This window comes from Astatotilapia calliptera, chromosome 3 (assembly GCF_964374335.1).
Source record: "Astatotilapia calliptera chromosome 3, fAstCal68.1, whole genome shotgun sequence".
Lineage (NCBI taxonomy): Eukaryota > Metazoa > Chordata > Actinopteri > Cichliformes > Cichlidae > Astatotilapia > Astatotilapia calliptera.
In genome coordinates this window covers 45759779-45772584 of record NC_137424.1, presented here as the reverse complement: position 1 = coordinate 45772584, position 12806 = coordinate 45759779, and the positions used below count along the sequence as shown (strand labels likewise).

At 36.9% G+C, this 12806-nt stretch overlaps 1 protein-coding gene and 1 long non-coding RNA gene across 2 annotated transcripts; both read right to left on the bottom strand.

The window, feature by feature from the left end:
• Positions 1-304: 304 nt before the first annotated feature.
• On the bottom strand, positions 305-3328 carry LOC113017644 (Fc receptor-like protein 5; the record flags this gene model as incomplete). Its single annotated transcript, XM_080295367.1, has 5 exons — positions 305-348; positions 519-797; positions 920-1186; positions 2660-2938; positions 3061-3328. Coding segments are annotated over 5 exons (1137 nt in total), but the record flags the coding sequence as incomplete, so codon positions are not given.
• A 1659-nt stretch (positions 3329-4987) lies between these two features.
• Positions 4988-8157, bottom strand: LOC145425414 (uncharacterized). The gene is made up of 4 exons (XR_013906099.1): positions 7916-8157; positions 6968-7039; positions 6291-6392; positions 4988-6117 (listed from the first exon to the last, which is right to left on the bottom strand). It is a non-coding gene; the product is annotated as an uncharacterized LOC145425414 (long non-coding RNA).
• Positions 8158-12806: the final 4649 nt, after the last annotated feature.

Below are 12806 nucleotides of genomic sequence, written 5' to 3'. Positions count from 1 at the left end.
GTGCCCCCTGCCTGCTAGCATCTTGGACCCCGCTGTTATGTGCTGGATTCTCTCAGGGGCATCTTTACACAGCCTGCCCCTGGGGTCTTGCCTGATGTGGCAGACCCCAGCCTCTATGGATCTTGTGTTCAGAGTTTGTGCCTGTGCTGCCCTGATTAGTGCCTCTGTGTTGTGTTTCAGTCCAGCTTTGTCCAGCCACTGGCAGGACTTCTGGATGTCATCCACTTCCTCTATCTGCCGGTTGTACATAACCTGCAGATACTATACTATATTTTCACCCTGTTTATTTATGTCATTATTGTCCTCAGGTGATGGAGCAGCAGGTCAGCATTGGCGTCTCTATACCAGCTGAAGGTTCATGACACAAAGTGGTGACAAACTGTCTACAATGAGGCTACTATCAGCTGCAGCTCTTTGTCTGACTAACAATGTAACATGCTTTGTAGACCATTGAATTCATCCTGTGCTGACCATTATGACATTTGTCAAATGGAGATCACACAACAAACATGACTTACTTGATGCTGACAATGTGAAGGCTTCACTCCACTCTGTTGAAGAATATGAGTCATCTCTGCGTCGACTCTTACACATGTAGTCTCCACTGCTGGACTCAGAAACTCTGAATGTCACATCATTATTGTGTGTCCACTGTGTGGGTGTCCTGGGTCCTCTCCATTCATACTCCCACTCAGTGGTTTCACCTCCTTCCTGCACCTCACATGTCAGAGTGATCGTCTCACCTCTGAATATCTGAGGCCAGTTGGGTTGTTGTTTTACAACAACTTTATTGGAAACTGTTTACACATATTAACAGTTGAGATACAAACAGAAACATGAAATCAACACAGAAAACTTTACATTGTATGTTTGATAATCATGAGTGAATGTATATTTCAAACTAAATGACTGAACTCACAGGTTATCTCAATGGTGACATCATCACTTATATCAGTGTAGTAATCTGGGTTTCCTCTTGTTCCTCTGCAGCGGTAGATTCCTCCTTCAGATACTCTGATATCTCTGTTTTGTTGATCTCTGATTTTACCTTCAGAGGTTGTTTGGGTTCGTCTGAACCACTCATATTTCCATCCATCAGAGCTCTGCACAGAGCAGGTCAGTGTCACACTGCCCCCTACTGGTATGATTGTTGTTCCTGCTGTCAGTGTGGCCCTGGGTATATATGCTGTTATGAAAAAGGAAACATGTACATTTTTCATCCTCTTGACTAAAAATACAAGAAAATACATTTAAACTTTAAAAACTCCCCAGATGAAAGAACAAACTTTTTTCTCTGCACTTTAAGACAGTTTGATTTTCTGTTGCTGAATTGTGTCTATGTCAACATGATGCCAGAGCTGCAGTAACTCTTACATCACAAAGTAAGGATAGTAAAACTATTTGTCCATTTTCTGGCCTGAAGAAGTTACACTGAATGTAAACTAATGGAGTTCACTGCTGAAGGAAACACAATGATGTGTTAAGAGGGAAATGTTTGGTGTTTGTTTTATACTGTATAATAGAAAGAAGTCACCTTTTGTGAAGGTTTAAATGTTTCTTTTCCTTTTTAAAACTATATTTTTATCTGCTGTTGCTGTTATTATACATTAAAACACATACATGTAGTAATGATCGATTACAGCATTTGTGAGCAAAGTAACAGGTAAAATACAGCAGTCCTGGTTAAAGTTTCAAATTTCACAGCATGAAAAAAGTTTCCATAACAAAATTAATTAAAGATACTCTGTATTTTATACTATTTCTGAATATTTGAACACACATTATGAATAAATGCTACTGGTTACAGTGATAAAGCAGGGAGGTCTTCACTGATACAGTCAGAGACAGTAACTAACATCAAATATCAAAAATCACATCATTAATAATATCAGTAAATCAAACATATCCATCACTTATGTGATTCTACATTCACACACACACACACACTGAACTGGACCATCTTCAGGTTCTGTGAGTGACTTTAAAGGGCTCAATCTCAATATCCTCCTGCTGGAGGTGACTAGTGGTGGAGATTATGGTAGTCATAGTAACAGTAACAATATTTTTATGTTTATGTTATATTTTTAACTTCCCTCCCTCGATTCTCCTCCATCTGCTGCTTTGCTCTGGTGTCTTTTTTGGAGTGAAGCTGGTGTGGCTCCAACCATAAATGTTTTCAATTGAGCTCTAAATCTAATTGGTCATCATTGCTTTTTGTATTAAACACAGTCATGTGTGTGTTTTATTTTAACAAATGGCAGTGTTTTATGAGAGGACAGGCCAGAATGACTTAAAAAAAAAATACAAACTGTAGATTTATTGTTATTTGTTGTAAACTACTACTACTACTATTATTATTATTATTATTATTATTATTATTATTATTATTATTATTATTATTATTATTATTATTATTATCTCTGTTTATTTCTGTCAGTATTGTCCTCAGGTGATGGAGCAGCAGGTCAGCATTGGCGTCTCTATACCAGCTGAAAGTTCATGACACAAAGTGGTGACAAACTGTCTACAATGAGGCTACTATCAGCTGCAGCTCTTTGTCTGACTAACAATGTAACATGCTTTGTAGACCATTGAATTCATCCTGTGCTGACCATTATGACATTTGTCAAATGGAGATCACACAACAAACATGACTTACTTGATGCTGACAATGTGAAGGCTTCACTCCACTCTGTTGAAGAATATGAGTCATCTCTGCGTCGACTCTTACACATGTAGTCTCCACTGCTGGACTCAGAAACTCTGAATGTCACATCATTATTGTGTGTCCACTGTGTGGGTGTCCTGGGTCCTCTCCATTCATACCACCACTCAGTGGTTTCACCTCCTTCCTGCACCTCACATGTCAGAGTGATCGTCTCACCTCTGAATATCTGAGGCCAGTTGGCTTGTTGTTTTACAACAACTTTATTGGAAACTGTTTACACATATTAACAGTTGAGATACAAACAGAAACATGAAATCAACACAGAAAACTTCACATTGTATGTTTGATAATCATGAGTGAATGTATATTTCAAACTAAATGACTGAACTCACAGGTTATCTCAATGGTGACATCATCACTTATATCAGTGTAGTAAACTGGGTTTCCTCTTGTTCCTCTGCAGCGGTAGATTCCTCCTTCAGATACTCTGATATCTCTGTTTTGTTGATCTCTGATTTTACCTTCAGAGGTTGTTTGGGTTCGTCTGAACCACTCATATTTCCATCCATCAGAGCTCTGCACAGAGCAGGTCAGTGTCACACTGCCCCCTACTGGTATGATTGTAGTTCCTGCTGTCAGTGTGGCCCAGGGTTTATCTGATGTTATGAAAAAGGAGGAAAATTATATAAATATGCAGATGATTCATTAAAATTGCATAAAAACAATCAATCATACCTAAAACAGATCTGAAGATTTTCAGTTAGTGACTCTGGGTAAATGGATATGGCCCTGGGTCTATATGCTGGTATGAAAAATCAGGTAAGAAAATATACACCTGATACAATGTAAATGTAAAATATCCTAAATTTTAAAAGATTTCTTCAAGTGACTCAAATTCCAACAAAACAAAATCTACACAAATATTTTCTTTATATTGTTTTTTTCTTTCCTTGCAGTTTAAGACATTTCAAATTTTCTCTGATTTCTGTCTCAACATGGTAACAGAGCTGCAGTATAATGAAGGGAATGAGACACAGAAGGAGAGCACAGCTGGGAGTAATAGACTATGTGCACATTAGCATATGCTACTTCCGGTGGGGAAACTCCTGTAGGGCGCTTCGTTTCCGGTGTTATATTCGCCCCTTGTTTACTGCCGCTTTTTCCAAAACAAGTCAACCAAATTGATGAATCGAGGTGAGATTTACATTTCTCGAGATGTCTTGGGCATTTACGGAATATGTTTGTAGATGCTGTTCATAGACCTGTCGATATTTTTCCCCCGCGCCTCAGAGCAGAACAGAGAAAGGATTTAAATTCTATATTTCTCAGTATTTGTAAACAGCGGTCCCTCATTAATCGCGGGTGTTATGTTCTAAAAATAACCAGCGATAGGTGAAATCAAGTAGCCAATTTTATTTTTTTGATGGTGGTAAACGTTTCGTCGACATTGTTGTGTTTGTTGGGGAAAAAGCAGTGTGACTGCACTTCAGAGTCACACTGCTAGCCATCGATGCAGCGATTGTGTACTGTGCAGCAGAGACGGCACAGAGGAGATCGTCTGCAGCGATCAGGACGCAGGACACAATGTGACTAACAAATCTGCTAAACAGCGAGTTGAAAGGTGAACCGCGTCATAGCGAAGGACCACTGTAATTTTGAAGGTAAGTCACAACATACCCTTCATATATACTAATGTATAGAAACCGTTACCAGCAATCATTCATTTTTTGTGTGGCTTTTTTCACGGTTTGTTAACATGCTGTGTAGGGGTGTGCTTGACTAGCTGATCTGACATAACAGGGAAACATCTGGTTTGACTATTCTTCACCTGTACACTGTAAAAACTGTGACTAGAGGTTACTTAAAAAAGTTATGGCAACAAAGTGACACTTGAAATAATTAAGTAGATTTTAATTTCAAAAGATTTATGTAAAATGTAGAGAAAATGTTAATTAAATTCAAATAGAAAACAAAAGTAGATATTAATAGAATTAAACTGTAAATATGTGTTGGATTTAGGGTCAAAATCTCAAACTGAAGGTTGAAATTGCCCAACTTTACCAAAAAAAATAATTGATATGAAATAAGTCTCTGAGAAAAATTACTTTGAATTTACTAACTATCTGGCAAAGGTTTAGTAAAAACTTCCTAAAATATCCATTACAAAGAAATGAAATCTTCTTGTTTTTTCAGTAAAACTCAAATTGGATTCAATAATTTTCCAAATAAACCTTAAAAATAATGACTGAATAATAAGAGAAAATGAAATGAATTTTACTTATTTTCTGAGTAAAATGAATCAATTTCACAAAGAAAACATCAAAACAGTAATTTGTTTTATTGTGGAAAATAAAACACAGTAATTTATAATATAACATTTTTCTGCTCGTATACACTGAATTCTCATCAACAATCTCCTGATCTCCTAAATACATTCCTCTGCTGTAAATTTGTTTTAGTGTCATAAACAGTTTATCACACAGCTTTGTGTACAGAGCAACAGCAACATAAACTGCATGAATGTAAACCAGTTTTGTAAAAAAGAAATTAATCTTTAGACTGTAATATCAACATGAACCTGAAATTTGAATATCCTTTACCGTTTCCTTTATCTCTGTTACTTATTTATGATTGACAAACAAAAACTTTAGTTTGTCAATCTTTTGTTAAATTGAATCACTCAATATAACTGTAGAACAAAGGTTTTTCACTCATGTACATGGAATATCAATAATGTAAATCAACCTTTTATCCCAATTTGGATGTTTAACCTGAGAAAATCTAAGACACATGTAAGAGGAAGTAACATTTCTACAGCTACAGGACTGCACTTCTGTTAAATTTTAAAGTTGTTTTAAACCAATGTTTTATAGTAACATACACTATAAACAAAGAAAAGCTTCACTAGTGATTCCTCCAATTTGCTGCCTTTCAAACAGAATATTCCTAAGAAACTTGTAGGTAATAAAAAACAAAATTAAAATGAAGAGCACAAATACAGCCTGACACATTGCAGGTCATTTGGGTAAGATATGAATAAGATGAAATTAACTTAAAAACTGAAAAGATAGCTGCATCTAACAAAGACAAACCAAAGGTTTTCAGTGAGCTTACTTCCCTTTCATTCTTTCAGAGTCCTCGTTTAAGCCAATAACTTGTTCTTGAGGTTGTTCACTTTTGGTGAGAGCTTAGCACAATCCAGTTCAAGGAAAAGTTTCTGGAATACTTCCAAGGTGTATTTTAGCTCTTTGGGATAGGCAAGATCGACTGCATATGTCAATCCAACCAGCATTGCGCATGCTCTTGGAAAATTGCCCAGAGCAGGCATAACTCTCACACCCTCCAGCACAATGCCAATGTCATCCTCCTCAGATCCAACAGCCTTGATTTTGTAGATTTTCATCCTCTGTTCAGAAAAGATCTTGTGACACACCATCCTCATCAGCATCCTGAAACAACAAACACATGGGTTTTCTGACTGTAGTTGCACACATGAAATATTTCCTGGACACATCCTGTAGCTGAATGACAAATAAAACATGATAATGCCTCAAATTATTTGAAACTTGACAAACACATATGAATAACAAAAACAGAATAATGTTTCTACTTCAACACTTACACTGTACTCTTTGATCAGTTGATCAATGGACTCCCCAAGGTACACCATCAAGCACTGAATAACCAGATTTCTGGTTATGTTATTGCTAGGATTGCTTGGTGACTGAAAATGAGCAAGAATTCCAAAAATTACCATCAGATAAGTGACCATTTATTAAGACAAAACTGTGAGAATTGGCAGTATTAAAAAAAACTGTTAAATATCAAATTATCATCACATGGAGCATTATGTGCGATAATTAGCTGATGTTAATGCACATGCCTGGGTGCTGACAGTCAACACAAAGGTATTGTCAACATGCTTGACAGGTTCAATCTTTAAATGTGTCGTTTTAGTAAATTACATTAATTTAGTCATTTAGTTTTTTTATCTAATTTAGTTTATGTTCGTCAGAAAGGCTTTTTCCTTCTTGGGACAAAACAAAAACCCAGCAATACCTGTACTTGTGTTTTTTTGTTTGTTTTTTGTTTGTTTTTTTTACTAAGAATAGACATGTATTTAAAATACAAAACATGAAACCCATAATTGTGTTGTTAATTATATCAGTGACGTCCTGGCGTCCTCTTGCACTGACAAAAACATGCAAACAAATTAGTGGAGCTGTGCACCATGCAAATGAAATTTGACAAAAAAATTCTTTAAATAAAATTCCAAGCTGAAATGTCTGTGGAAAATACCTTGGCTATGATAGCCTGCAACTTCAATCCCATGCTGATCAGGTGAATTTAAGTTGAGGGATCTTCCATTACCTGAAAGGAAAGCAACATTATCATTTTTGACGTTTAGTCAGCTGTGTAAAAACCAAGGAGGAACCCACCTGGGGGATTAATAAAGTTTTATTTTATCTAATCTAATCTAATAACTTTAATCTCAGCCAAACCGATTTACTCACGAACAAATAAAACACTGAAAAAAACCAAACAATAACATTTTTAGGTTGTCTAAGTGACTTATACATTACGTTTAAACTGAGTAGCGAAACCCCGCGGTGATCTGAAAATGATGTGCGGGGAGTTGTGCCGTTCTCAGCGGCTTCAGTGACACTCGAGCTCCCGGCTTGCTATCGAGCTGGTGGGTAGCAGATGCTCCGAAAACGTCGAAGCACTTTTGCAAACATGCGATATCTTGATAAACCGAGCAGATATTTGATGTTTACACAGCTACTTTCGCGCCTGAAAATATGTTAAAAGTTTATTTTGTGACCCAGAAAGATTACTAAGAGTAATTTTAAAACTTAGTAGCGGCCGCCATTATTGGAAACTGGAGTTCGAAAAACTGACTGTGGCTGACAAAATCACTCACAACTGACCGCAAAACCTTTTCATGAACTTTTAAACGTGGATGAAAGACGTTAAAACTCATCGGAATATACCGTTGATATTTTTTAATACGGTAAAACATGTGGTTAGTTAAAGCTGTTCAGTAACACAGTCGTGAAGGCTTGGAAAGTGACCTTGTGCTAGCAGTCCACTAACTGCCATTTGTGTAAAAATACGATACTATCATTACAGTGATGATTATTAATAAAATTTCGACGTATCATACTGTTTAAAACCTTTACTCAAAACCGATATACGTTATTGTTTAAACCGTGTCTTATATTTGAACAAATTAAGAAGTCTTACCTCTGACAAAATGGAGACGTCCACTCATGAAGCGCGTGTGTCCTGCACGTGGCACAAAGGATTATGGGCGGAAGTGTACAATGATTAAAATGAAAATGCTTTCATCAGTTAAATCTATTAGATTTCTTAAATTTTTTTAGTACTCAAACATTTTTTTTAAATCTACTCAACAAACCATTGCTGAATTTACCCCAAACAAAACTGTGTAAATTTAAATAACTGAACATCTCAAAATTGTTGAATTTTGCTTGGATTTGATTAAAACTACTCATACACGTTTTTACTGAGTAATAATTACTATTACTCTCCTATTAGATTCTAATTAACCCCAATCACAGTTTTTACAGTGTAGTTTGAATGCTGAACATTTGCCTGTTTAAATCATGAGACCAGTCACTATACAGAGATGTGCTTCTGAATGTGGACGATGTGTCTTCTGCTGCAGTGATGCAGTTCTGCTTCTTTTGAGTGATGTAAACAACTGATTGATCTAAACTCTTTAAACGTCAAAATTGATCATTAGATTTTTTGTGACACAACACTGGTGAGTGTTCCCACCTTCTGCTCTTTATAACTTAACGCGATCTTTCAGTTTTTGTGTTTTGGACATGATTTTGGAGGATATCTTCACAGTAGCGATTGACCGCAAAGTAAAGCTACCAGAAATTTACAACCTCACATCCGGTCTCAAAGCAGGAAGTTATCATTTTCTCGTGCACAGGGTCTATTAGGCAGGACGAGACAAGGGAAACAAAACTAGAAACACTGACATGAGACGCAGACCTTCAAAATAAAACAGGAAACACACCGACTGAACTCTAGACATGTAAACTTAACAGAGACTGAGACAGAACATAGAGACCTGAAACGTGGGACAGAAAGGCACAGAGTAAACACAACATGAACACATAAAACAAAACCTAAGAACTAAAACCATAACAGCCATAACTGATCCTGGGGTAATAATAATAATAACTGCAATAATCAGAACAGCAAAGGACTCAGAACATAAAACATATTATAAAATACCAAAACACACGAGACTCAAAATGCTGAACCGTGACAACTGGAGCATCAGGGGCCAAATCACAAAACACGTTTATGAACGACTGAGCCACACATTTAATTTCTGACTGATTAACATATTAACATTAAAAAATAAAAAACAGTATTATCAAATATTATAACCCCATTATTGTTTATTATTTATTAACTTTACAACATTTTATATTATCATAAATAACTTGGCAGGTTGGGGTCATGAATCACTTTGTAACATAAGTTTTTGTCATAATATTATCCCCCTCTGATCTCCAAACTTTGGGGAATCCATGTTGTTTTATTTCTTATGACATTTTTAAACTCACCAGTTTCCTGAATGGTGACTGGATCACTTTCTACTGTGAGTAAATTTGTCCCTTTTATACGTCCTCTGCAGGCGTAGATGCCGCCTTTAGAGGTCACCAGTTCTCTCTTTGATTCACCAGCTACTGCGATCTTCTGGTTAGAGTTTAAACTGGGTTCTCTGAACCAGTCATATTCAAAGTCAGCAGAGTACTTCACATCACAGGTCAGTGTCACACTGCCCCCTGCTGGTATCCGGTTGTTCAGTCTGACGTCACTAGCCGTGTCTGGGTCTAAACTCCGCTGCAGGTCCATATATCCAACGATCACTATGGCATTACTGAGAGTTGGAAAAACAGTCTAAAGTCTTTCATCTTTAATAAAATGATCAGCGTTCTGCTCTACCAGGTGTAACAATTGAGTTTAACATCCAGGCATCCATGAAAATGGAATTTATGACATTTAACGGAGTTAGAAGTTAGCAGGAAGTTAGCTCGCTAGCTTCTATCTAAATACAATATAGCATGTCCTGACTGCGGGGTTTTGGAAACAAATTAAAACGTACATCTCTGTTATCACTTCCAACATAAATGAAGACAGAAAACGAAACAGCAGTGACGTTTGTAGGGTTACTGAAGTTTGGCTAGCTGGTATATAATGATGTGCTACGTGACCGCTAGCGACACAGCTATGCTAGCATAATATGAACAAGCTAACTTTTTTTCCACTCGATAAAAGTTAACGTGAGTGTTCTCGGTGGTCAGGAACAAATGTAATCGCATGGCAGGATGCTGTAAAAGGACCAAACTTCAGCCAGGAGAACAACTGAGATAATCCATCCACAATACGAGGTTAGTCATTCATATACTGCTGCATGGGCTGGGCTGTAGTTACATCCTAAGGTTTTAAAAACTGAGCTTAAATAAATGATTAGCGGCAATAAAAGCCGAGGGAGGTCAGCAGTGATCACTGACTGTTTTAGGAGCTTTTTGAGATTAAATAGAAGAAAATACAAAACATTAAACATGTTAACAACACAAAATCCATATTAAACGCAGACTACTTTAGACCCGGAAGTAGGATTCGTCGCGTCATCACTGAACAACCGGATAGTTAATCTGTCTGCTGTCAGAGTGGCCTTCACTCCAAGTTCTGTAATTTAGAAAAAGATCAAAAGAATAAAATTGTTGCTCTGAATGTTTGAAGCAAACTTAAATCATGTGAATCATCTTTTGCAGCCACACAATTCGACACACTGAACATCTGCAGAGACTTTGGAGTGACGTGTTAAACAGCTTCAAATCCAAACACCAAATGAGGGATGAAGGTAACAAACTCTATGCTGAGCTCAGAGCAGCATTTGGTTACCATGTTCATGTTGGTTTTTCCTTTAATTTGTCATCTGTGTGGAGCTTTTGATAATTATCATATTTACAGCTTCATAAGGTAATCAAAAAAAAGCTATATAATCCAGCATACAATCCAACAACATAACTCAGTGAGATAATCTGCACTACACACACTGTTGATATTTTCAGATCAGATAAACATGAAAAGAAAATCCACATGTATGAAGCCACAGCTCTTCAGTAAATATACAGTTTGTATCGTGGGTGTGTGTTTGAGTGCTCACACACTTAACATGGTTATATTAACATTTTAACCAATAAATCAATGAAATGTTTGGTTTATGATACAAAATATAACACAGAGGACGTCATTTAGAGCAACACAAGAAGAAAAAGACAGTTTCTCACCTTCAGTGTTTCCATGTCTGACTGTACTGAGCACTAAAATAATGAATGAAACATCATCAGACATTATACAACTGACAAAATCACAATAAATATATAAACTGAGGCTTTTTAAATCTTCACATGGCACAGTTATCATCAAATTTATGTTTCTATTAGCTGTGAAACCGGCTGGAAACATGAAAAAAAAAAACTAGTCTGCTGTGTTGAAGCTGTCAGGTAAACAGGTTAAAGCAGTGATACACTGTAATTGTCACCAGTGAGAAACATTTTCCTTCATCACTGCCATTCAAACAGTAAAGGTGTGTATTGTACTCACAGAATAACCCCAGCAAACAGAGCAAAGAGTGCCCCATCCTCACGTCCAGGCCTGCACGCTGATCTGCATCTAATCTCAAAGATTTCGACTTTGCCTTGACAAAGAGAAGCTGCACTTCATGTAGATAAGACCAGAGTTTATATTCAGCTCCTCCTTCCATCACCTCTCTGTGCTTCCTTCCTTTTACACCAACCTCAAATAGCTCCTGTAGCTTTGACCACAGCAGTCGTGTGACGTGTTCACATTTCCTGTCCACTGCAAACATTTAAGTTTCTTTCCTGTTTTGTGTTCCTGCCTTTCTCTGTGATATACAAAGGTGCTCTGTTGCTTAGCGACACACGTTGCAGGTCATAGTTTTGTCTTTGTTGTTGTTTCCTGTGGATCCTGCTGGAGTTTTCTTCTTCTGCAGACTGAGAGTCATCGTTTCAGCAAGTGTTTTGGTGTATTCATCATTATTCATGGTGACATAGATTGACCAGATTGGAGCAGAGTTCTGACTTGTGGTTGTAAAAGTTGTTCTGTACCTCCAGACGTCCTTTTTTATTCTTATTTGACCACAGATCTTCTCCATAATTATGAATCTGTTGTAATCCTTATATTGTTTATTGGAGGAACTTTGTTGAAGTTCATCCTCCACACTCTTAGCTCAAAAACCATCAGGCAGTTCTACAGTCACAGTGTTTCTTTAAGCTCAGCACAGATGTGTGAATGTTCTCATGATGTGCTGACATTCTACTTTTAAGTTTGGTTGTGACCCCAAACACAGGAAGTGACTCACTGTGTAGTTCTTCTAAAGACGTGTGTGACTCACAAATTCAAGTAAAATGAGAACATTTGTATTCAAGGTAAAGTTTATGATTTGATGGCATATCAAAGAAAAACACTAACACTCATCTGAAGACAGCTTGATAATCTCACTCAATATTTAAAAACAATACAAAAAACAAAGAGATGGCCAATAAAGATGAAACACTGTGATAACAACATGTGTCTAGAAAACTCAATGCAACATAGTACATGCATGTGTGTGTGTGTGTGTCTGCTATTTACAAAAATATTGACATATGAAACACGCGGCTAGTTAAAGGTCTGTAGAGAGCAGATTATAGCTGGTCCTGAAAAAACAGGTAAATGATGAGATGGATGACAGGTAGTGTGTTTTCCTCTCTTTCCGAGTTTCTTTACCTCTATTTATTCACATCATTTATTCTAAAAACACCACAAATGCATCACAATCTGCGTGTCTCACATTTCACATTCCAGTCGGAATCATACGGAATACAAACAAAATCCATGCAGCCATATCTAAAGTTATTTGTGAACGAATTTTCCATTTAATAAAGCCTGCAGACAAACGGTGAGCGATAGCTAACATCCTTTAATCAAAAAAACGAAAAACTAAGGCCGTATCTCTGTAGTGGAAAACTCCACACAAACACAGCAGAGCTAACAGGATTAATACGACAATCACTGC